At 51.9% G+C, this 24,871-nt stretch overlaps 7 protein-coding genes across 10 annotated transcripts; 5 read left to right on the forward strand and 2 right to left on the reverse strand.

Moving 5' to 3' along the window:
* Positions 1 to 729: 729 nt before the first annotated feature.
* On the forward strand, positions 730 to 4,745 carry PV10_09080 (uncharacterized protein). Its single transcript, XM_016374186.1, has 5 exons — positions 730 to 1,464; positions 1,564 to 1,660; positions 1,720 to 1,801; positions 1,851 to 1,894; positions 1,946 to 4,745. The coding sequence occupies exons 1-5, from the start codon at positions 1,351 to 1,353 to the stop codon at positions 4,354 to 4,356; spliced, it is 2,748 nt and encodes a 915-aa protein (XP_016219730.1). The 5' UTR covers positions 730 to 1,350; the 3' UTR covers positions 4,357 to 4,745.
* Positions 4,746 to 5,009: 264 nt separating this feature from the next.
* On the forward strand, positions 5,010 to 6,362 carry PV10_09081 (uncharacterized protein). Its single transcript, XM_016374187.1, has 2 exons — positions 5,010 to 5,233; positions 5,384 to 6,362. The coding sequence occupies exons 1-2, from the start codon at positions 5,113 to 5,115 to the stop codon at positions 6,226 to 6,228; spliced, it is 966 nt and encodes a 321-aa protein (XP_016219731.1). The 5' UTR covers positions 5,010 to 5,112; the 3' UTR covers positions 6,229 to 6,362.
* PV10_09082 lies at positions 6,276 to 7,686 on the reverse strand (the record flags this gene model as incomplete). 2 transcript variants are annotated; one of them, XM_016374188.1, is made up of 4 exons in its annotated part: positions 7,597 to 7,686; positions 7,333 to 7,542; positions 6,903 to 7,251; positions 6,276 to 6,800 (listed from the first exon to the last, which is right to left on the reverse strand). In XM_016374188.1, exons 1-4 carry the CDS (start codon positions 7,646 to 7,648, stop codon positions 6,365 to 6,367), a joined length of 1,047 nt encoding a protein of 348 aa, XP_016219732.1. In that variant the 5' UTR covers positions 7,649 to 7,686. The 2 variants fall into 2 exon arrangements, with proteins under 2 accessions (XP_016219732.1, XP_016219733.1); XM_016374189.1 differs by having other exon boundaries at positions 6,365 to 6,800; positions 7,333 to 7,686.
* Positions 7,687 to 12,164: 4,478 nt separating this feature from the next.
* On the forward strand, positions 12,165 to 14,421 carry PV10_09083. 3 transcript variants are annotated; one of them, XM_016374190.1, is made up of 5 exons: positions 12,165 to 12,908; positions 12,967 to 13,183; positions 13,239 to 13,399; positions 13,460 to 13,751; positions 13,828 to 14,421. In XM_016374190.1, the coding sequence occupies exons 1-5, from the start codon at positions 12,501 to 12,503 to the stop codon at positions 14,115 to 14,117; spliced, it is 1,368 nt and encodes a 455-aa protein (XP_016219734.1). In that variant the 5' UTR covers positions 12,165 to 12,500; the 3' UTR covers positions 14,118 to 14,421. The 3 variants fall into 3 exon arrangements, with proteins under 3 accessions (XP_016219734.1, XP_016219736.1, XP_016219735.1); XM_016374192.1 differs by having other exon boundaries at positions 13,460 to 14,421; XM_016374191.1 differs by having other exon boundaries at positions 13,239 to 14,421.
* Positions 14,422 to 14,704: 283 nt separating this feature from the next.
* Positions 14,705 to 16,666, forward strand: PV10_09084 (uncharacterized protein). The gene is made up of 5 exons (XM_016374193.1): positions 14,705 to 14,887; positions 14,971 to 14,989; positions 15,045 to 15,224; positions 15,281 to 15,452; positions 15,507 to 16,666. The coding sequence occupies exons 1-5, from the start codon at positions 14,867 to 14,869 to the stop codon at positions 16,183 to 16,185; spliced, it is 1,071 nt and encodes a 356-aa protein (XP_016219737.1). The 5' UTR covers positions 14,705 to 14,866; the 3' UTR covers positions 16,186 to 16,666.
* A 4,639-nt stretch (positions 16,667 to 21,305) lies between these two features.
* Positions 21,306 to 23,764, forward strand: PV10_09085 (uncharacterized protein). Its single transcript, XM_016374194.1, has 2 exons — positions 21,306 to 22,544; positions 22,598 to 23,764. The coding sequence occupies exons 1-2, from the start codon at positions 21,601 to 21,603 to the stop codon at positions 23,256 to 23,258; spliced, it is 1,605 nt and encodes a 534-aa protein (XP_016219738.1). The 5' UTR covers positions 21,306 to 21,600; the 3' UTR covers positions 23,259 to 23,764.
* Positions 23,358 to 24,797, reverse strand: PV10_09086 (uncharacterized protein). Its single transcript, XM_016374195.1, has one exon. It carries the CDS (start codon positions 24,593 to 24,595, stop codon positions 23,606 to 23,608), a length of 990 nt encoding a protein of 329 aa, XP_016219739.1. The 5' UTR covers positions 24,596 to 24,797; the 3' UTR covers positions 23,358 to 23,605.
* Between the last annotated feature and the right edge of the window lie 74 nt (positions 24,798 to 24,871).

Below are 24,871 nucleotides of genomic sequence, written 5' to 3' on the forward strand. Positions count from 1 at the left end.
TTACAATATTAATTTAATTGTGAATCGTTGAGGTTCAAAGGTTGTGATGTCATCTGTCCAGGCACCAGTAGACACGTGCAGAGGAAGGAACAGGTCATGAACGGACTTTGGAGGCAGGTGTGGACAAGAGTGGCAGGTTCCATCATCCAAGACACGCGTGGACACGTCAAGTCAACAAACCAACGGACCTTGAGAGTTTGGTGGGGTTCTGTGCAATGAACTCCAGCATGCCGATCTTCGGCCATACTAGTATGAGTAACTACGGAGTAGGAGGTATGGTAGGAGTTGGAGGCTAGGAAAATCGCTTTTCTTATTCACAGTCAAGACTTGAGTTCCACGAGGGCTTCCAATTATAGGACTGTGGAAGAAATCGCGTGCCCAATGTCCTACCCAACCAGAGGAAAAGGGAAATGCAGTCAGTCTCCCTCAATTGAGCCAGAGAAGACCCCAAACCACCCCCTAATTGGAGGATCCCTAATAACTAAATTACAGAAGGACATAGGCGTGGTCGCTCTTCCAGTTTCGGACTTTTTGGCGACACTTTGGTGCCCAAGCCTAATAGTCCCGGGCCTTCATCCAGGGCTTTCGGGGCTGTCAAACGATCAAATCCGGCATCCGCCCTCACTGATCAGCCATGCACAACCCACAGCCTCCAGCCCAGGCCACAACAATTAATCCACTGCCAACTGCCAACTGCCAACTGCTGCCCACATCTCCAGAATCCACCATCCGCCATCCACCGCCTGCGACCTTTGAAGTTTGCAATCACATCATCAAACTTCGAGTTCATCTTCAACTTGGCCATTATTACCATCTTACATCAACTACACCCTTCCTAAGCACTCGTAATTCACCACTACCGTCACACTCTCTTCCCACACTTGTCATACACAGGTTCTCAACGCCTCACCTTGTCCTCACCTCTCCTTTCCGCCACCTCTCCATCCCTACCTGCGGCTTGCCTGGAGCATCACACGCTTGTTTCGACCGACTTCCGGTCCACCTCCTCCATCTCCGATACCAGCTCCCTTCAGGGACCCTCCTTTTTGCAATTGCCGCATGCGCCGTCGCTTGTTCCATCTACCCTGATCATCATCTATCAACCCACCGCCCTGCGCCTGATTGTCTGCGGCCACAATCTCGTTATTCTCGATCCGCCCCGCCACATTCTCCACCTATCGCTGGCTTCCACTCCATTTGCGCCATTGCAGTTATCTGTACCACCTCACTAAGGCTCACAATCGCCTCGAATTCATCGTATCCCTCTGAAGCGTTCGCCTTTCCTTGAAGCATCCGGCCATCTGCTGTGCCGTTTGCTCATGTCCATTCGCCGTTCCCGCGTCTCCCGTCATGGCAATGCAACCGCCGCTTGCCAACGACAAGAAAAGAGTCAAAGTCTATGAGCTACGAGATAATGACTGGTTCGATAGAGGCACTGGCTTTTGCACTGGTCAGGTCATCAATGTGAGCATCTGTGCCGTGACAGTCGAGACTCGTCGCCAACGCTCCGTGGCCATGGCTCTCGCAACCCGAATTCCGCACGCGCTGACCCTGTTCTTTTAGGACGAACCGCGCATCTATGTCGAATCTGAAGACCAACCTGATCGCATGCTGTTGGAGACCCGCATCGTCAAAGATGATGGCTACCAGAAACAGCAAGGTATAATGGCACCCTCATCCCCATTTATTTTGAAGCCTGGCTCTTACTAACCTCCTTAGACACTCTCATCGTCTGGACCGAGACCAACGGCATTGACATGGCGCTGAGCTTTCAAGAGGCTGAGGGTTGCGCCGCTATCTGGTACACGCCTCTCTACCTGATCGCCTCGATTTTCGCTAATCTCTGATAGGGATTTTGTAAACCAGGTTCAACAGCAATTGTTATCCTTGCCAGGTACTACGCTCCAACTTGTTTAATGTTATTCTCAACTAATCCGCTCCCTAGACGATGGCCTCTCCGACGATGCGCTGGAGAACATAACAACCTCCTTTACCCTGAGCCCTCCCGAGTTGAATAACCTCGACGAAATCGAACAGAACATCCGGCAGGCAAGCGTCACCCAAGGTGGCCGCGACGCTTTAGCAAAATTCTTGACCAAGGGCGACTATCTGTTAAAGTTGATCCCCTTGGTCGAAGTTGCTGAAGACTTGGAAAGCTTACCTGACCTGCATCGCCTTTGCAACATCATGAAAGCCCTGATTTTGATGAACGACAACTCCATCATTGAATACCTCGTTACCGACGACATCATCCTCGGTATTGTCGGCGCCCTCGAGTACGACCCCGACTTCCCCACCCACAAGGCCAACCACCGGCTTTACTTGTCCGATGAATCAAGGTACAAAGAGGTGGTGGAGATCAAGGATCAGAATATCAAGCGCAAAATTCGACAGACGTGGAGACTACAGTACTTGAAGGATGTGGTCCTCGCCCGCATCCTCGACGACCCGACCTTTGGAGTCTTGAACTCGTTGATCTTTTACAACCAAGTCGAGATTGTACAGCATCTCCAAAACAACACCCTCTTCCTCAAGGAGCTGTTTGCAATCTTCAGCCCGGAAAACACAGACATCAAAAGAAAAGAGCAGGCCGTTCACTTTCTACAACAATGCGCCGCCATCGCAAAAACATTACAGATGCAAGCACGCGCCAATTTATTGAACAACTTTATCGCACACGGTCTGTTTGCAGTCATCACTTTTGCCGTCAAGCACCCCGATGCTCCCATGCGAACGACGGGCATCGATATCCTCGTCGCCTTGCTCGACCACGATCCTAATATGATGCGTGGCTACATGCTCAAGGCCGTCCATGAAAAGAAGACCCCACTCACGGATACATTGATTGAGCTACTCCACGCAGAGACCGACTTGGGTGTCAAGAATCAACTAGCAGATGCCATCAAAATCCTCCTCGACCCTCAGCCTCCTTCCAGCGATCCTAACAACCGACAAACCTCTGAATTCATGAACAAGCTCTCTCGACCTCAGGCCTTGAACCCCACGCAACAGGCCAACGAACAGTTTGCCCAAGACAACTTTGATCGATCGTGCCGCAAGCTGTTTCAGCCGTTGAAATCTCTCGAGTCAAGACCATCTATGCAGAATCTCACCTACCAAGAAGTTTCCCTGTTTTCCTATTTGGTTGAGATACTCACCTTTTTCATGAGACAACACCACGCCAAGAGTCGACCGTTCCTGTTGTCGGAAAATCTGGCACCTCGCGTGGCACAGTTGCTTCTTGCACCACAGAAACCGCTCAAGTTGACCAGTCTCAAATTCTTCCGATCTGGGGTCGCGCTGCCGGATCAGTTTTACGCCGCACTCATCATCAGGAGCGGGGCCTTTGACGCCATTCTAGACATCGTCATCGAGACTATGCCGCGAGACAACCTGTTGAATTCCGCTTGCCTGGAGTTGTTTGAGTTTATTCGCAAAGAATCTATCAAGGCACTCATCACTCACCTGGGACAGACGTATCGCGAGAAGATACAAGACATCACCTACGTCGACACATTTGAGAACCTGCTGTTGCGCTTCGACCAACTCACGCATGAGCCACCGCAGGAGGATCGCACCCTTTTCAGCCAACCCGAGCTTGCGTTTCCCCCAAGCCGGACACATGGCAGCGACCGATGGCCGGGAATTGGCGAAATGGATGCGAGCGAGGAAGAGTACTTTAATGGTTCGGATGACGACGAAGACGAGACCCTTGAAGACCAAGTGGTTGGTGAGACGGCGGACAATTTGTCAGAAAGGATGGAATGGCATCGTAAGCGGATGAAATCGGAAGTAATGAATGGTGGCGCATCACCCATCAGCAAGCCTTTGGTCGATTACCCAGACGATGACGAGGATGAGTCGATGGAGTCTAAGGCGACGGCAGCAGAGGACACATCACAGATATCAGAGAGCGGCAACGCAGTGTCGTCGCTTGAAGATAAATCAACAAGCACAAAGTCGTTGGAGCCCTCGCCAGAGATCAAGTCGGCAGCAGAAACGGACTCGCAAGCCCCGCCAGAACGACTGGCGGAAAAGCGAAGACGGCAAGACGACGATGACGATGACGAGCTAGGAAAACTGTCCTCGGGGTCGAAGCGTCGAAACTCGGCCTCAAGCGCATCCAGTCTTGCTTCCCAAGGATCCTTGCGTAGGAAGAAAGGGTTTTTGAGATCAAAGCCAGCTAGCGACAATACGCCAGCCGCGGGAAATAACGCCGACACGGACAATCATGTTGAAGGACGAAAGTCACGAAAGATCGCCATCAGTCTATCGAATGCAACTAACAAAGGGGAGGACAAGACCAAAGGAAAGGGGACGCCCAAATCCAGTGGAGCCACCAAAAATGAAGGCTGAGAAAAGCCAGATGTCATCGGGATGATGAAGGTCGGAAAGAGAAGACAAGACTCTGTACCACCATAGACCTAGGACCTATGCCCCAGGTGAAGGGGATGGCGTTACCGGAGATTTAGGAGAGACATTATTATTGACGATGACTCCTTGTGGTGCAACGAAGCATGATGGAGTTGATATGGAGCAGCCCCAACACGGGGGTTTGACAATCCCAAGGCTAGTATTAATGGAGCTGGTTATGGAAGTTGAGTATTTGGAGCGACCCGTACCACGATGGATTGACTGGACGGACTAGATGAGCAGTTGAGTAGACAGGAGATGATCCTGGGATTAAAAACGCACCAAAGATGAAGCATTGATCCTTGACTCTATATCAACGAGCAGCATGACGGCAATAATAGAAATGAGATTCTGTGTCATTATGACCAAAACCGAGCGCCAGACCTGATCGGGGATTATAAAAGCAAAGTTTCCAATATCGACGGAGAGTATGTAGCAAGGCGTCTTTTACTTTTCTTGTTGCTACAGATGTTCACAAACCAGAAACATTTGGAGAGACACTGGTGGACAAGTCCGCTAGTGATACCCAAAGTTTTTATGACTCATTCATTGGATATCCTCAGAACGTAAGGTGGATGACACTTTGACGAGGGCAAAAGCGTGCCTCTACCAAGTAACACCTACTATCAAAGTATTCGAATGATCTGCTGGTAGCCTCATTTTCATACATTGACCTTATACACGAACATCTTGGTCACCATGTCCACCTCTGTATACTCGCATGACCATGTAGTGCTTCTCTTGGATACACCCGACTTTGAGAGCCCGCCGGCATGGCTGGCTGACAATTTCAACATCATCGAAGGTGGAACACATGCTGGTACGTCACCTCCACGAACAGATGTGTTCGTGATATATCTCATGTAGCGGATGCGTCGTATCACTGTATCCCAATCACTACCAATTGTCCTTGGACCGATTCGAATTTGATCTATTGACCCATTCCGCTAACAACATCACGATCTCCCAGGTGGATCCTCGCGCAACAAACTCATCATCCTCGCCGATGGCACTTATATTGAATTGATCAACTGGATCACCAAACCATCTGAATTCTTTGACTGGGCCGGCAAACCACCAGGGCTACTAGATTTTGCCCTGACGTCCGCCCAGGCATCAGCGCATGAGACGTATCAAGCAGTCTCAGAGCGGCTGGCAGCGTCGATAAAAACAACGAGTTCAGGTGCACAAGGGGTCACCGACGACAGCTCCGAAGACCTCGGAATCAGCTACAAGACCCCCCTGGCCGGTGGGAGGAAGCGCAAGGACGGCAAGGACGTGTCGTGGTTCGTGACCAAGCCACGCTTCAACCCAGAGGCCAGCGGTGTCCCCAGTCCGGCTCAGAGCTATTTCCCCAATGGTCGTCTAGATGCGCCGTTTTTCTGCCACGATGTCAGCGATCGTGACCTTAGAGTTCCCTATCAAGAAGGCGACGTCACTAAGCATCCATGCGGCGCGCTCGGGGTGCTGAGCGTCAGAGTTGTCGTGCCCCAGGCCCAGCTCGATGCCTACGGCAAGGTCTACGCCGCCGTGACGGGTGTCCAGCCTCAAAAGGATCCAACTACTGGGTTTCTGAGGTTTGGTCTTGGTGCGGTCGACTCCGCATCCTTGAAGCCGATCCAGAGCCAAGTCAACATCGAAGTAGCTCCTATTGCCAACCCTGAAGACGAAAACTGGGTCAAAGAAAGAGGATTGGGGATCCGGGAGGTGAGGCTCTGGGGACCCAAAAGTGACGGAGTGGCACAAACAGAAGAAATTCCACTCGACAAGTCCGGCATTGGGGCCAGTGTCATCCTGGTAAAGAGCCAAACATGAGAATTCAGCGGGGAAAAGAAGTCAGGCGATATATCCAAGACGTGGGACTGAGTCTCGTGCATGTATGCGTTCTCTCTTGCATTATATACAGCCACAAATTTTTAAACAAAAACACATTGGGAACGACTGTCCCTGGCTACAATTTGGATCCCTCTGGATGAGTCCCAACCCTCAAGCGGGCGCCTCCGTCCAGACTGATGTCTACACCGTTGATATACGCGCCAGCCGGGCTGCACAAATACACGATCACGCCGGCAATATCGGCAGGTTGACCCAGTCGACCGAGGGGATTTTGCTTTCCCACCACGTCCTCTCCACCGAGAAAGTTGATTTGCGGGTTGGCCAGGCGGGAGGGGAAGAAGCCCGGAGCGACAATGTTGGTGGTGATGTTCTTGGGTGCGAGCTCGAGCGCGAGATTGCGACCCAGGTGGTGTACTGCCGCCTTGGACACCGAGTACATGATCGCGCCTCGTTCTCCCACATGCGGCACTATTATGCCCCCAACAGAAGAGGTGAGCAAGATTCGAGATGGTGAGGATACCGTCGCGTTGGTCTGCAGCAGTGGAACCATACTTTATTCACCGGAATCAACGCGTTAGATGCTAGCTCTTTCAATTTTGCAGACAAAGCGGGCACGATTCATCACCCCAAAGGGATGAATGGGGTTGACTCACAATCTGACCAGGTTGAAAACTCCTCGGACATTCAAGTCCAGGGTCTTCTGACTCTTCCAATCCTCAAACGGCTCGAATGGGCCACCCCAACTGCTCGCGGCATTGGCCACGAGGATATCCACACCCTTGCTACCCACTACCTGTTGGACGTCGCGGACAAACTTTTCAATCTGATCTGTATGCCCGACGTTGGCAGGCATGGCCAATGCTTTGCCGGCGATGTTGGGAATGGCGTTCAGTTGCGTTGCGGCATTGTTGAGATTCGTCTCGTCTCGAGCTGTGATGATCACGAGTTCGCAGCCGGCTTGCAGCAGAGCAGCCGAAGTATAGAGTCCAATGCCGCGAGAAGCTAGTCTTAAGAATCAGTCTCCTGTCCGTCTCATAGTCCCTCCACGTGGGCTGCACTGTTTGCCGTCATGTGTTGACTCACCGCCCGTCACCACTGCAATCTTGCCATCCAGCCTGAACAGGTTGTTGAAGTCCTTGATGGCCGCCATTTGGAGATCCAAGAATCTATGTGAGAAAGAGGAGAGGGGTGTCGCCGATTCGGGCTCAACCGAGGGTATCACAACTACCACGCTGCCGTCTCGATCGACGTGAACTGATACTGCTGTGCTGGGTGCTGAAGAAGGTGAAGGTGCTGCAAAAGTGGACAATGATCAAATACGAACAGTCAGTCGAATCAACATCTTACCTTTGGGCTTGTTCAATTCTCTGCCCCGGCCGTGTAACAAGTGACTCGGCATGCTCGATCCTCTCGGACCTTGTCAACTCTCAAGAAAGGCGGAGAGTTGGGGTCAAATTGCTTGAACGACCCGACACCGAAACCGACGAACCTCGGATCTCATCTTGCGGGGCGTCGTTGTGGAGAAATGTTCCCCTGTATGAACCACCTGCTGCCGATCTTATGTGTCACCGTACATTTGCCCCTTATTTCTTGGCACGAACTACCCTTCCACGCCTTCCAAGTCAATATCTCACGCTGCTTTGACACAAGGCTATCATTTCATCTGCTGGCGACAACGAGTCTTGCATTGCTGCCTCAGGTATATATACCTACAACACACTATATCCATAGTCTTCTACTCCATACCACAAACATATCTAGTCCATAAAGTCACACACTCCCCGCACTCAATCCCAAGAACTAAGGCAAAAGTTGCTTGCAAAACATACGTCGTATCATGCAGCCATCAACTCTTCATCTCCCACTCTTTCGCTTCAATTTCAGAAAAGGGGATCCAGACTTGCTCGGTACGTAATGTCTCTGCTGGGTCTGTGCGCCATTCTCGAGTACCCAGTCCCGTCGACTGAGAGTATTCCGCGTTGGTGTCGATCAGTGCTCGATCGTCTGCGAGGTTGACCTGGGCCAGCCAAGCTCACCATCGCTTCTGGGTTGGTTTTGGCACGGGATCGGGTTCCGCTCAGTGCCTTGCCATGCTCGACTTTCTTTGGCTCTTTGATGCTGCCTTTGCTGACCAGCCCCTTTTTGGGACTAAGATTGCCATGCTCCGGCAGCTTAGGTCCTGCGTTTGCATCAGTCACCACATTGTTCCATCCAGGTTGTACGCTCAATTGGCGACCCTCTTGTCCCATCCTAGCATCTCGACTAGGCTTTCTAGCTCTTCGTTGACTGTGCTGTTGACGTGTTCTCAACTCTCGGATCTGATGAATCATACTGCGCTCCTGCTCACTGAGCATTACTTTTCTTGGGGGAGAGTCCGCGGGCACTTCAAATTCTGATTCGGAAAACCCAAGTCCCGAGGTCGACACTTGAAGCCGGGGTAGTCTTGGGCCCTGTGGTTTGGGCGTCGTCTGGTTTTCATACATGAGATGACAGTGGTAGCAACTAGGGTGTCGGGTGAGATGGTGATGGTGAGACGACGCCATACTAGCTCGGGTTGGTCCTGCATTCTCGTCATTGAATGACGGCACAATCTCGCCAGCGTGATGGCTGTGGGTATGGCGTCTTGCAAAACGACGAGGCGAGCGATCCAGATGCCGAGTCAGTGCGTCGAGGTCGGCACAATTCACACTCTCACCCGTCGGTCGCTCCAAAGACTTGCGTACGGGAGCTGAGAATGCCTGGCCCTGGTGGAAAGATGATTTGACAGGGTCGTGTGGCGCTACCGGAACGGTCCTTGCTCGTTTGGCTTCGATCGAAGCTGCCACTTGAGCCAATGAGTTTGGGGGAATGTCCAACGAATTCATGGGAATGATGGTGACGGGCAATTGGACTGCCAATGTTTTGAACAATTTGACGCTGACGACCACATTGACAAAGTACCGAACTTCAAAGTACCTGCCGCTGCTGATGGTAACATGGCCTTTCGGCGCCTCCAGTTCGATGGTGCGAACATCCGAAGAATGAGGTGCAACCCCCTTCCACGAGTTTGACCGTTTCACCGTCGTTCCACTCACAATCTCGGTGTCGGTACGCCGTGGCAGTCTCAGGTGAGTTGCGCTCTTCTCTGAGGTGCCAGCTGCTGCATGGGTGTACCACAGTGTAGTCTTCTCCAGTTGGACCTCAACCTTCTTAATCAATTTGGACGTATTGTTGGAAATATGAATGTCGAGAAAGATCATTCCTCCATTAACCCACGTCTGTCGATGAAGACCAGCATTAAGTTTGACAATCTGCAGGTCAGGCTCCCTAGAGAGAGAAATCGTATCTGCAGCCAGAAGAGGGCTCGGCAGACTGGCAAGAGCCTTTTCGGGATCGTGAACTGTCATCATTGGCACACTCCATATCTGTCGCACCACACTTCTCTTTTCTCCAACCCTCACCGTCACCGAAGGACACAAAAGGTATCGAATCGATGCCAGTCTGGACGAATAAGGCGGCGGGCCAAGCTTCAGGGGCAAATTGATAGAGAAAGGCAAATTACCCGTTGCAGGTTTCAACTCCCACCAGAGCTCAGGGCCGTTCTCAGGGTGTTGGGATGTGACCAATGATGTTGGTGGTGGATTTTTCTCGTCTATCACATCTGTTGCCAGAGAAAGAAAAACCCAGCGTCGGCCATCGTGAATTTCCTCTACTCCAATTACGTCCACTGAAGCTTTGGAGATGTATACCGATTTGTTCCTGACTTTTCGTGGAATCCCACCGTCTACTTGAATGGATAGTCGTCCTTCGGCGGTTCCTCCTCCGACGAACAGCGGAGAGGGAATCTGGACCGAGACTTCCACCCGTGGGTGACGTGAGCTGCCATGGTCTAGGATATCGTGGGGAGGAGTAGTTCGAACAAAGGTTCGTGTTGGAAAGGATCGGAGGAGCTCTGAAGACTGAGATCCGCGGCCCAAGGCCCGACGAACTGGTGAGTTAGTTCGATCATTTGAGGTGATGAACTTTTCTGTTCCATCAAGTTCAGGTGGTGTCCAAGACGGAATATCTTGTGATGATTTGAGCCTGGGATCGGCAAAACCTCTGGTCAGAATGCTAGCGGAGGACCGCCTCTGAGGGATGTGTCGTACAGGAAGACTGATGGCACTTGCGGCTCGAAGTCCAAGAGCGGCGGAGTATTTCTTTGCACCTAATCTGAATGCACTGGGGGTCAGGCAATCAGACGAAGTAGCATGAGACATGGCATCGTCCGGAGGATTGGGCGTTGCAGGTCGATCTCTGCCCCCATCATTCCACTCATGAGCAGGGGTGACGCTCTGGCCCGCACGGGAAGAATTTGAAGCTTCACGAATGTCTGATAATTGGTGGACGCGATGCCTCGCGAGGGCAGAAATTGGCCTGGCCAAAGCCTCAAAGGTTGTCATCAGAGGAGATTTGGAGGGCTTGACATCGTCTATGGACGTGGGTCGGGACAGGTGCAGTCTCCTCGGGGCATCTGCTTATCGTTATTAGAGGAAGGTCTTCGACTGGACCTGAGATGGCAGAGCATACCTTTGGACGTCCACGACTCCATGGGTCAGAATTACCAATGAGGTGGGTAGAACATGCAAAGACTCAAATGCTGTAGGCACAAGCATGACTCTGGAGATGCAAAGGCAATCAGCAGACAATGTCGCAGACACTTGGAGCTCAAGTACGGGGAGTCGTTAATCACAGACTGGAAGGTGCGCCTGGATCTTTCTAAAAGTCCTTAAATCTTTTGGTTTATGAGGCTCCAAGGGTTCATTTGCTCCTTCCATGTTGTCAAGCGTAGATATCATTGTGAGGGTAGGAGCGAAGTAGACTTGCAACCTCAAAATCGCTGTATCAAGACAAGGCCTTGATGTAATGCCTACCTCAAATACCTAGGTGCGTACAAACAGAACATGTTTACATGTTTATCCAGTACTAGGCGCCTTTCGTTCTCGAATCAGATGTCAGACACCATGGGCCCAGCTCTGTGATCTGTATTGGAGGAAATGAAATCTGAACCTCATTGATGTCACGTGAAGATGATATCAAAAATTGACCAGGGGATATCTTGCGAGTTGTTGAAATTACCTTGTTAGAGTCATTGGGCTTTCACGATCCCAATATTCCGTTGTAAGTCATGGGCCACAGGGCTTCAGGGTCTGTTCCATCCCTACTCCGAAGAACTGATTCATTTACAAGGACTCGCGAATCTCGAGTCTCTCAATAGGTTTCAATGACGTCTGGACCCCTGTGACTGCGACAGGACGAGAAGACGAATTAGTCGCCCTGATCAGCCCAATCCATGACAGAAATGGCCAACAAACATGACAGGGAAAATATCGAGTTACCTATGGTCTTGAATGCAAAAGTCAGACCTCCTCCCTGGATCGGAAAAGTCCATGCTAGAGAGGCCGGGCCAATGATACACAACGACTCACCCAGGCTTTTATTACAGGGAGGTGGCTAGCAACCACGGGAAGTTACTGGGTTTGGATGGTGCCAGGGTGGCCGAGGGGCCTGGCAGCCTGGACAGAATTCACTACTACTACTGCGTTGGCACAGCAGACTGCCAGAGAAAGTCTCTGGTTCCCTTGGGGCGATTCACCCTCCACGGAGAAAGAAGATGCAAAGAGAGGCGGGGAAATTACACTAATGCCACGCTATTCCGAGAAAGGGTAGTTGAGATGTGCTTTAGAGGTGTTAGCGCCCATCTGACGCAAAAGGGCGCTCGCTTGACGTTGGATCTGCCTCGAGATGCCATGCCTAAATAGGTAAGGTATGTTCAAAGCTAGCCCCGATACAGGCATGTTTGGCGGTGCCCTCCGTACAGTCCGGTCTCGTGATTGGATCCCGCGTCTTGCCAACCCGGACGTGAAAATTTTTCCCACGTGGTGTGCTTGGTTCTTCTCCGTTGGGTTTGGGCAAGGTATGGGGGGTTGTGAACAGGCAGAGTTTTCTTGCTCCTTGAGTCGGAGTGGGTGAGAGGCACTGTGGCAGACTAGAGGGAATGGCATCGAAACACAGGCGTGGCGACCACCGACCCAGGGTCAGAAGACTCATTGAATCCACCGTCTTCCTTGGTTGTTTGAATGCCTCTCATTTCCGCCGTGTTTCTTCCTCGGTACCCTGAATTGGGAGCAGATCTCGTGGGCCATTCAAACACGCCGATTCCCCAATCGCGGCTTGTTCTCCTTCCTCTCCGCGACTCCGCCCCTCCATCTCGCGCAAAATTTTGTTAGCTCATGAGATTACCTCACACCATCTTGTTCTCGAGCCTCTTCATTGCTTTGCGTCTCTTATCTCTGTTTCCAATTGTCACCCATCCCATCTTTTACGTTTCTGTTATCAGCACACCCACAGCCGCGCGTTTAGATCCAATATCCCCGGTCATTCCTCTCGCCCCGTACTTGCGCTTATGCCAGGCACGTTGCATTAGGCTCGGGCGCGTGGAGCAGGCAGGCATGGGATCTATCGCAAACTCCGACGTCACCGTATCCGATGCTGTGGTTCCAAAGCGTGAACTTAGCATCGATGGCTACTCGTCTGATTCAGCCTCGGATGCCGAGATTGGTGACCATATAGACGGCGCTGCCGACCAGGCGAGTCAGGGCCCAGCGCCCGCTCCCAAAAGGAAAGGAGGTCGTAAACCTGTGAGTATCCCACCATCAAATGACAAACCACCGCCGTTGGCTGAATTCCTTTGGCTAGATCTACGCCACGTCCGAAGAACGCAAACAGCGGAACCGTCAAGCACAGGCGGCCTTCCGTGAGCGTCGCACCGAGTACATCAAGCAACTCGAGACCACTATCCAGCATCATGAGGAGAATCTCCAGAATCTCCAACAAAGCCATCGCGCCGCCGCCGATGAGTGTTTGATGCTTCGCTACAAGAACTCGCTCCTGGAGCGTATTCTTCTGGAAAAGGGTATGAACTGGCGCTGTAGCCTGTTTGTCTCAACATTCTGACCAATCCATCTTAGGAATCGACGTGCAAGCTGAACTTGCGCTCAAGGGAAGCCCAAATCTTCGACCTCACCGCGTGCCTCCCATCACCGGACAGGCGTCGCCCATGCAAAAGGCCATGTTGAACCGGCAACAGCAGGCAAGGCATCGACCTGTGATGGCACCCCCCATTCAGACTGTAAATCCATCCTCCCATGCTGGTGGACAGAGGAATTTTGCAGGCTCACCCACAGCACAGCCCACCCCTCCCTCGCAACACTCTTCACCATCAGCTGCCAGATCCCCTGGCTTTGCCCTACAAACCGGCATGACTTCTCCTGCGACCGATGTTGGACCCTCACCTGCACAACAGCACCATGGACGACCAATTCAGCCTTCCCAGCAGGCCTATAACCAGCAACCCAGACAGCACAACCGCACAGTATCACACCCTGGGAACGTGGCCCCATATCCTCCACGAGGCCAGCCAAACCTCTCCATGCAAGAAAGCTATTATCCGCCTTCTTTCCAGAAGCACTATTCTCAACTCGGCAAGCTGACCCCTTTCTTCTATCCACTTCGTGCATGTGGAGCTTTGTTCGTCCTAGACTGATTCCGTGAGTACAGACCAGGAGTACGATGCGCAGCCTGACATGATCGACGAGCTGGACGCAGAAGACGTCGACACCGATTCCTTCATCCCGAATTTCCGCCTACCTCCAACAACAGCAACATCCATGGCAATGGGAATGCAAGCCTCGCCCCCAATGACCACAAGTGCCGCCAGCGACAATGGTGGTGGAGGTCCCCTCATTGATCCCTACGATCCCATGTTGGATGCCGACCCCTTCGGTCTCACTGCCAGCATGCACTTCCCCAACCCCTACACCTTTCCACCGACACAGACGCGACGGTGAGTCTGGTCCACAGATGGCTACATTTTCAGGACTCAGCCATGAGTTTCTTTATTCGACTGCATTTTCTCGAGTCATGACACGGATGCAGCATAGCGAGGGGCGTTCTCAGGCAAACCCAGGACCAATCGAATGGCATGACGCAATGAATCGCATAATTTCTGGGCTCTACCATATCTATACCTATACCCGGACAAGGCACTGGAGGATCATCATCTAACTTTTGAATGTACATATTCTTGAATAACAACCATGCGCGTGGATGATTTCTGGGTGATTTCTGGGTGATTTCTGGGTGATTTCTTGGCATGTCTAGGGCATCTTGCCATGACGGGTGGTTGGCGTGCAAGATATAGCTCTTCCATAGTAAAAGCTCAGCTTCCGGGACTGGTATGCGAGTACACACGGCATCCTGCGATCGCTTTGTACGCCATCACACCGTGCAACATGTCACCAGGCGTGATCCTTGAAGCCTTTCTGACACCTCGGCTCATGAGAATCCACGTGACCAACATTTGCCCTAATGCCAAGCCATTTCTTACTCGGGACTAGCTCGAACCTGCAGATTTGCAAGTGATTGAATTCCTCTTGCGCAACCAAGGTAAACCTCTCCCAGCCAGGCACAATTCAAGTCGACAAACACGGTCCTACACAAAAGGACGGTTGTTTTGGTCGGGCGTCTCATCTTTTGAAATCCGAGTTGGAGTTTACATAAAGAAAGCCTTCACGGAAGGCGCTCGAGGGGAAACGTCATGACGGACGTCAAGAGCAAGGTGAGCATCAGCCAAACGATGAAGCTGAATTTCATCAGCTTCGAATGTGTATTTGTCGCAATGGCTAAAACGTCTTTCAACAGAACCTCTACGAGCTTTTGGGTATGTCGCGGCGAGCACCTTCAACCTCCGCACGCTATTAACACCTCTCCCACAGGCAATACATCGGATCAGGATTCTGATCGCGAGCCCGAGCCACCCACCAAAGCCATCGACAAGACTGCACCTCGATCCGGCAAACGCGATGCCCCCAAGGCTGCTCCTGCAGCACCCACCGAGGTAGCTGGTCGTGGTCGTGGCGGACGTCGTGGAGGCGGCTTTTCAGGAAATGAAGCAGGTAATACATGATCCCCAACCCCGATATAGCACACCTTTGCTAACACACTGAAAAAGCTTTCCGTGATCGAGCCACCGGCCGAAACTTCAACCGCGAGCAGCCAACCGGTGATGGAGCTGGTCAAGATGGTTACGGAAACCGAGGTGGTCGTGGCCCCGGTGCTCGCCGCGGTGGTCGTGCCCAGGGACCTCGACGTGGCGGTGATCGTCACAGCCGTACCGGCATCGCGTGAGCATTGTCCATTGCAATAATGACTATTTTTTGTATCTAATCTGTCAACAGTGACCATCCCAAGCAAGAAGGACATGGATGGGGCGAGAACACCGGCGAGGGAGAATTGGCCGACGAGAAAGCTGGAGATGCCATTGCCAGTCAAGAGGTCAAAGAAGGTGGATTTGATGCTGGCCAAAGCGCAGCTTGGGATGCCAACGCAGAACAAGTCAACCTTGACGGCGAAGCCCAAGAGCAGGAAGCAGAGCCTGAAGACAACAACAAATCCTACGCCGACTATGTTGCTGAGCAAGCTGCCAAGAAACTCGAATCTCTGGGACTGAAGGAAGCCCGTGCGCCCAACGAGGGTGCTAAAGAGAACAAGAAGTGGAAGTCGGCCAAGGAGCTGACCAAGGAGGAAACTACCGACTATTTCAAGGGCGAGGACAAGGCCAAACGGGAGCGCGCTCGTGAGGCTAAGAAGGAATTCCTCGACATCGACTACAGCTTCAAGGAGAGCCGTGAGACCACCCGTGGCCGTGGAGGACGCGGCGGCGGACGTGGCCGAGGCGACCGTGGAGACTATCGTGGTGAAGGTCGAGGCGAATTCCGCGGTGGCCGTGGTGGTGGCCGTGGCCGTGGTGATCGAGGCGAGTTCCGCGGACGTGGTGGACGTGGCCGTGGCAGCAGCGACGGACCCGCGGTCGCCGTCAACGACGAGACGGCTTTCCCCTCGCTGGGAGCAAAGTAAATGCTCAGAATGGCTTTGGATCGAGCGGCCCAAGCTTCGATGAGACGGATATGCATCGACACAAACACAGACACATACATGATGCACCTCTTCAACACGCAACCCCCCCAACTTTGTACTAGTGACATGCATCGCACACTCCTTGACCCCGCGTCAGCATCCTCCTCTTGTTCCCATCTTCTTCGACTTCAGGCACGTCGTGGCATTTATCACAGGAGATGGGACCTGCACCATATCTTTTCAGTTGTGACTGACCCAAAAGCATAGAACAACGGAACTGGGCAGGAGGGATTTTGTTCTACACTCTCATGTTGGCATACTCCTGTGCCAGCTCGGACCCATGTAGCCAATGTTCCTAGCCTAATACACGTTGGCAATCAGAATGGACAATTTGTTGATCATCTTTCCCTCGTCAAGTCACGTCATGTACGCAGAATAGCATTTTGTCTAAAAGTGCCGTGCCATGCCACGCCATGCCATGCCTTGCCTTGTACAATGTATGCTGCTTGAGTGTCGTCAATTCCTGCAGAATTCCCGAGACCCGTGACTGTAGCCTCCCCAAAGGCCACAAAAGAGTGTCTCTGGGTTCATATCGAAGCATGCCCCCCCACAGGCCTTCACAGGGTCATGGACAGAGCCCAGGCAATGATAAAATCGTTATGAGCCTAGGTGTCGGCTGCCCTACGGAAAGATGTGAGATCCGTCACGGTAGGATCTCGGCAGTTGAGGTTTGGGAAACAAAACCCCAATAATGGGCGACTCCAACGGCACCGACTGAACCGACTAATTCAACTGCCGAAGTCGTCTGCGTCAGAAGGCCTCACTGTTTGGCACTGGGCAATCATATCCAAGATGGAGGCCCCGCGTATCTGGCCTCGTCCACTGCACCTTGACCTGTGGGGGACTTTTGAGCCTGTGGTGCTGCTGAAATCATGATATCCACCAAAGCAATACCAATTACTCTCGCCCAAATTCCAACTGCCGAAGCACACCAACCCGTGGTCCTATCGTGGCTGCTGCACTTAATTCCAGGGCTGGTAGTCCTGTACAGTACAACTGAAGAAATGCCTTCTTGTGGAAAACCCACTGCTTCCAATCATGTCAAATGCCGTCGCCACTCTACTTTTGGTTGACGCCAGAATATAAGGTGGTTACCACGGCATAACACGTCGACACCTAGAGCCTCCTTCGCCGACTGCTTCACGTGGAACACAATGCTCGATTCGTTTCTCCCGCTGTTGAGGGCCTACTGGCCTTGGATACTGACTGTTGCTGGCGTAGCATATCTCCTCAGCAACTACTTCCATAATGGATTGAACAAATATCCCGGTCCGGTGCCAGCGAGATTCACCAACTGGTGGAGAGTTCTGGATGTTTGGGGTCGACGACCTGATATTACGCATCTAGCATTGCACCGGAAGCACGGGGATGTGGTTCGCTTGGGGCCCAACACGCTTTCCTTTGCCAACCCCAAGGCATTGAAGCAGATATATGGTCTGAACAAAGGATTTGTCAAGGTATTCATCTATCCGACCTGGGAATGTACAATCTAATGTCAACTGACACTCTCAGTCGGGATTCTACCCTGTCCAGCAGGCTGTCACTCAAGGGAAACGATTACCATCATTGTTCTCCACCACTGACGAGTCCTATCATGCCAACCTGCGCCGATCGGTCAACAATGCGTTCTCCATGAGCCAATTGGTCTCGTACGAACCCGCCGTCAATGAGACGGTCGAGTTGTTTCTTGATCAGACAGAAAAACTATATGCCCGGACCAACAAGGTCTGTGATTTTGCCGAGTGGTTGCAATACTTTGCATTCGACGTGAGTACTTTCAGTCCAGGTACATGCATCTCAACTCACCTTTGCCCAGGTCATTGGCCAGATCACTTACAGCAAACGCCATGGCTTCCTCGAAGGCAATACAGATGTCGACGGCATGATCGGATATCTTGGAAAGCTCTTCTCTTATGTCGCTCCGGTAGATCCCTCGTATCTTGACTTTCTACTGCTTGGCTAATACTTTCTGTTAGGTCGGACAAATGCCTTGGCTCGATCTACTTTTCCTCAAGAACCCTTTGGTACTGCTGTTGGACAAACTGGGAGTCAAGTTGTTCGCATTTCCCATCTCCACATTTGCCAAAGCTCGAATGTCGGAACGAATGTCAGAGATGGAGAAACAGGGGGTGGAAAAGGGCGTCGACCGGACAGACCTTCTCTCCATGTTTCTCAAAGCACAAAGAGATCGTCCGGATTTTATGACGGATCAGCGGGTGCTGACCATGGCAGTGTCGATGGCGTTTGCCGGGAGCGAGACCACCGCCATTAGCCTGGCCGCTGTCTTCTACTACCTGCTCCGAAATCCACAATGTTATCAAAAGATCATGCAAGAACTCGACGAGGCTGTCGAAGAGGGCCGGATAGCAGATGTCCCTTCCAAGACAGTCACGTGGGCCGAGTCCCAGAAGCTTCCTTACCTAGACGCCTGTATCAAAGAAGCGTTTCGGATGCATCCAGCAGCCGGCCTGCCACTGGAACGAATCACCCCACCGCAAGGCATCGAAATCGACGGTCATTTCATACCTGGCGGCACCATTGTTGGCTGTAATGCCTGGGTTATCCACAAACGTGAGGAGATCTTTGGCGAAAACGTCGACAGCTATATTCCTGAGAGATGGTTGGATGCCAATCCCACACAGTTGAAAGAAATGAATGGGACATTGTTCCAATTCGGCGCCGGGGCTCGGACATGCATTGGCAAGAACATCAGCTTACTGGAGATGTATAAATTGGTCCCTGCGTTCTTGAGGCGATTTGAGGTATCGCTCGACGACCCTCGCAAGGATTGGAAACTACATAATGGTAAGGCCGTCCTTGCATACTTGGTCCTGTTCTCCTGTGTTTATGCGTGCTAATGTTGGTCTGTAGCTTGGTTCGTCAAGGAGCATGACTTTTATTGTCGCTTTAAGTCACGAAGCCAAAGTTAGATTTGACACTAGTGTGCGCCAACCAAGGCTTCGGCTTCAACAAGAAGAGATAGAACTTCTCTCTCTCTCGCCCGAGAAGGTCCGGCTGGGGTAGCCGGCACGTGATGTCATTGCTTGAGATATGTCATTTCTCAGGCTCTTCAATATGCATTGGCTCTCCAAACCCTCACAGACACTAGTGTCGGTTCATTCAGAGATTGAAACATTGTGATTTTTAGCAGTCCCATATTATTACTCACTAAAGGTTTGCTGTCTTGGTAGAACATTCCTGTTGTTTCTTGTATCCTGGACAGAGTTAAATACTCCGTATACTCGTAGGTCAAAGTCCGGGGCCCGGAGACAAAACAATTCTTGTCCCCCGGCCGTGGGGACTAGTGTCGGCCGAGAAATCACGGGGGCCTGATTGATGTTTGGTCGGTTGCTGCCGACTGTTGTTTTCGTGTTTCTTCTACGCACGGAGTAGTCCCCATTTTTGAGTCGTCTGATGGTGAATTGCTGGTCTTTGAGCGGGTCCAACCACTGAGGCCATGCATATGCTAGTCTTATCTCTAGCAAAGCTCGTCGGTATGGTGCTATCGGTCGAGAAACACCGAGGATGGTATTTAAGGTCACTGACCGGTTTGACTTCTGCTCCTTCTCTCCCTAATCACCTGTAAACACACTGGAACAGCTTTCGCTCATACACAAGTCTCGTGAAACAAAGATCTCTGTCGCTATAACCCAACCTTGAGCGTAGTAGCCAAAATGTCGAGCGCCTTTCTCCAGGCCGTGGAGGCCCGCCACAGTTACTACAACTTGGCCCCCGAGTCGCCAATTCCGGACTCCAAAATCGAAGAAATTGTCAAGGCCACCGTCCTCCACAGTCCATCGACAATGAACGTCCAATCTGCACGGGCTGTTATTCTGTTCCGGGAAAAGCACCAGAAGTTTTGGGAGATTGCCGGGTCAGGCTTGGCACAAATGCCTATCCCAGAGGCCGCCAAAGAAGATCTTTCGGGCAAGGCGAAGTTGTTCGGGGCTGCGTATGGCACGGTCCTGTGGTATGAAGACCAGGCCACTCTGGATGGGCTGGCAGAGAAACATCCAGCGGTGAAGCCTTTCCTTGGTGAATGTAAGTCGGCCCCATTCGAGTCCAACAGAGCGGTGTTGCAAGTATTAAAAGCGTGCTGATTGTTAATTCCAATTTAGTTTCGGATCATTCAAGTGGGATACACCATTTCGTCTCCTGGGCTGCACTTGACGCCGAGGGCTTGGGCGCCAATCTTCAACATTTTGGATTTGTCCCTGGAGTGAAGGAAGAAGTCGCCAAGTTGTTTGACATTCCAGACACATGGGTGTTGAAGGCACAACTGGTGTTTGGGAAGAGACCGTCCAAGCCCGAACATCCAAGGACATATGAGCCAATCGAGTCAAGGGTTCTGGTTCGAAGCTAAGTTGAAGTTAGAACAACTGCCATGATCATGCTGAGGAAAGGATTGCTTGTGGCACACGGAGTGTTGCATGGCGAAGATTGGAGTACAAGGAACTCGACATGTCATTGAAGAAGAGCATTGTTAGCCAGGATTGAGAAGATCAATAGAAACGCTTTCTTTTCTCACGCTCAGAGCACTGCTATACGTGGTCCGTTCGAGATGGATGTCGAACAGAACATGCCTATCTTGTCGAGGGTTGTATGATATGAACACAAGCCCATTCCAGTCAACGGAGTATGTGCTGCCTCATCCTATACGTGACGAATCATCCCTAGCGCCCCAATAATATCATCAGTATCCACCAGCGTATCTGATCGTGTGAAATGAGTGGCGTGGTGTATAAGATGACCCTGTACACTATACGAGCCCCTGAGAATTGAAAGGGAGGAAAGGGAGAGACGGAAGGAGCAAAAGTGCACTCCCGATTGGGACGGTCGTGCCTGTCTTCTTCTTTTGAGTGGTTTTGGCGTGACTTCCTCCGTTCCAACATCTAGAATAGGACTAGCGACATCTAAAATGAGCTTATTTCTTCCTCAGCCATTGACGGCAGCTACGGCAGGTGCAGGGTGACAAGTGTTCCCCCACCCACGCGCAATTGACCAACTGGCCAACGTTTCTCCTTTCTGTCTTTCTGTCGTTTCAGCCATCCAGCTTCTTTGGATTATTCACCCATCTAGACTTCTCTTGTACTGTACTCTTGCACTTTGGCTCTTCACCATTCTCGTAGATGGTCCTTTGATTCTAGGCACCGTCAAGGTCCCGCTGTCTCTCGTTTTATTCTTTCTTTGGCCCTCCCGTGTCCAAGTGTCGGGCGCGCTCAACCTCTGGACACATTCAAAGCCTGACGACGAGAGTCTAAGGGTTCATCACGGCCATTATCGATTGAGTCCTCGCCCTTTCTTGAAATCCGATAGAACAACTTGCGAATCCGTCAGGATTCGACGCCGTTTACGATGAAATTTTCCATTTCAACCCCCGCCTTTATAACCTCGCTACTCTTCTCGACACTTATTTCGGCCTATCGCCCCGTTCAGTTCGTCAAACATACTGGTGAAAGTGGCCGCGCCGACCAGGCGTTTTCCATTGTAAATTATTTCAATGAAACCACCGGGCATTCTGACCTCTACGTCCGGATGTGGATGTTTCGATATGAGTCGGAACATCACGGTTGGGCATCACTGGCCCTGGGTCCCAGGATGTACGGGGCACTCATGTTCATTATTTATGGAGATCCCAATTCCAGTGCCGACATGACGCTGTCAGTACGAACCGCAGATGGGCATCATCCTCCCCGTCCCGCCACCGAAATGAAGGATTTCTACGATGAGGAGATCCCAGAAGTTCACATCATCTCCTCCCGCTTCCATCCATATACTGGAGAGTACTACTCTGACTCTCAAAAGGCCAAGCCTTCACATCTTGGCATCGCCGATTTCATTGTATATGGGTACCAGCGATGGTCAGCAACCGAGTTGGAGATTATGAACACTACTACAAAGCAAGCTATGATCTGGTCGAGCAATTTCAAACAGGATTTTCAAGGTGATTTTTCTGTGGACAGGGCCATCGACATGCATCAGTTCGGGCTAGGATTCGGACTCCTCTGGGTCGACCTCCTCAACGCTGCTACAACTTATCCGTTCTTTGGTGAGATCTTGGATACCGAGGGTCACAAAGGTGTTAACGAGATTGGTGATCCACTTCCCCCAACTGACGAGGAGTTGACCGCGGGCGAGACCATCATTGCAGCACAGGCCGCGGGTGGTGTTGGGACAGGGGACGCTGCCGCTGCTCCCGACAAGCAATCTTCCAGTGATACTCCCCAGGCCGACGATGGCAACGCCGTCGAAGAGCCTGTCAAATCGCCGAAACAATGGACTATCCGGTCCCTGATGTGGTAAGCCCAATCTTCTCAGCTTAGCTTCACCTCATGCTAACGTGAACACACAGGCACCTCCACGGTGGTTTGATGACCCTCGCTTTCCTTGTCCTGTACCCTCTCGGCGTCTACTTCCTCCGATCACCTCGCGCCACTGCCTTCAACTTCCACTGGACCGTCAACTCCCTGGGCTCCGTGTCGGTAGGCATCTCTGCAATTATCGGCTTCTGGCAGTCGCGTTCCATCTCCATCACTCATCAATATGTGGGGATCTTGCTCGTGTGCGGACTTGCAGTTCAGACTGTCCTCGGCTGGCGTCACCATGTTGTCTATCTCCAGATCTCGCGCCGCACCTGGATGGGCCTAGTTCACGTTTGGCTTGGCCGGGTCATTCTTCCGGTCGGAATGATCAATGTGCTCACTGGACTGTTGTTACGCCACTACGGCTGGCTGACTATCGCGTTGACTATTGCAGTAGCTACCATTGAAGTGGTTTTGCTGACGCTAATCGTGGGCCGGGCTCAGAATCGAAGACCAGGGGCCACTCAGAAGGCCCCGTCAGCCCCGACGGCGGAAGAGGCCGAGGAATACTTCCAATTGACGGGTGACGACGATGACGAGGAGTTGAGTGACGACGAGGCGAGAGCTGATGGGGGCGAGGGCGGTGCAGCCAGGAAGGTCAAAGAGCGAGCCGACCAAGCAAAGCGGCTGGCACGCCTTGACAAGGTCTAGCTCTTGCATGTACGCGAGATTTTTTTTTTCGCTTCGCTTTGGCTCGTGGGATATTGAGTTCGACTCTTCTGCCGCGCGCGATAGGGACTATATGCGGGGTTCTTTATATGCATATTTTGGCACTTTCTTGCCTTGTGACAGACGTCCTGCTGGGTATGGCTATATATGGAACTTGGATGGTTGTCCAATGATTGAAGCAAGGATAAGCTGTACTTGGACGCTCGCGATCTCACTATACACTTTGAAAATGCCGAGTCCTTGGAGAAAGCTACCCAATCCTTCGGTCGTGTCTTCGTAATAATGCCGGTTGGAAGAGCGCTCCGGAGGTGCCATGACACGTTCGTTCATCATAAACCGCCGACTATGGATCTCCAGGCTTCCAGAATATCGCCGAGAAAGTAGGTTGCCCAAACAGAGGAACCGGCAATGGCCAGGCCGGTTAATTTCTCGAGCCATGTATGGAAAAAGATGGCAGTCATCATCAGCATCCACAGATCCAGAACTACGACGGTGTAAAGAAAATATCGGGCCCAGAGCCGGATCCTCGCTACAGTCTCGGACTCCCAGCCACCTACAGCGATGCGCTCTTCTGTCGTCAATTCATGTGCGACTTTGGCCGCGGCTTGTGGCGACACCGAAGGATGCCAAGAGTGCCGATCGGCAATGTAAAGTTCGTAGAGCAAAAAGGAGGACGAGAGGACCAGCATGAAGACATGTCCTGAGATGTCATAGCCTCCCCGCCAGACTCCACCTGCTGCTTTGCAGGTCAGCCCTGAGGTGGCTGTTGTCACCTCCAAAGCCCCCTCAATTCCAGATTCATTAAACAGCTGTGGCTCACAATGGCCTCCACTGAAGGTAAAGCTGCGGTCAATCAACGCAGGGCCAAAAAACCACTGTGTTGTCAGGACCCATGATAGCGTTATGAGGCCATATCGAACGGCCGCTTGGATGTAGTGCTTCGATGAATACTTGTGATGGGGCCTTGTGGTGGTCTGGAGAAGCATGAATGCCAGCGTGGTCCAGAACCAACCCAATTTGACAAAGTAGACATTGAATATGTTTCTTTTGCCCGAAAAGTAATTTGTGGGCATATGATCTACTTCATGGGCAGAAGTCAAGCCAGGTGCCAGCGGTCGAGTCGTGGGAGAGAAGGTAGTGGGGGAAATGACGGAGTAGAGGGACCCGATGGCCAATATGGCAGGATATATGAGCAGCAGGTAGGACGACGGTCTCTGCTTTGACATGCCGTCTTGAGTCGTCGTAAAAGCGCCGACTGATGGCGAAGGCTTGGGAGGAGACTCTGGCAAAGATTTGCCGTTACGCAGCGTGGCTGGCATTTTGGACGAAGGTCAAGAATGAGCGCAAGGCGCACAGGTAAAGGCGTGGTATGCTACCTTCAAGTCCTCACAAAGTCGACATTGTATCTGGAGGAAGAAGATGATGGTCTGGGGAAGGAAAAACGATTGACGTCGAGCGTGGAGTGGTGGATTTGACACTACAAGTGAGAACACGTTGCTTGTGGTGGCACTGGAGGCGCTGGTGGGTGGAAAGACGAAGCGGAACCAACAAGAGGCAACAATGCCTTTTCTTGCTTCCTAAAAAGGCAAGGCCGA

This window comes from Exophiala mesophila (genome assembly GCF_000836275.1).
Source record: "Exophiala mesophila strain CBS 40295 unplaced genomic scaffold supercont1.7, whole genome shotgun sequence".
NCBI classification, from domain to species: Eukaryota; Fungi; Ascomycota; class Eurotiomycetes; order Chaetothyriales; family Herpotrichiellaceae; genus Exophiala; species Exophiala mesophila.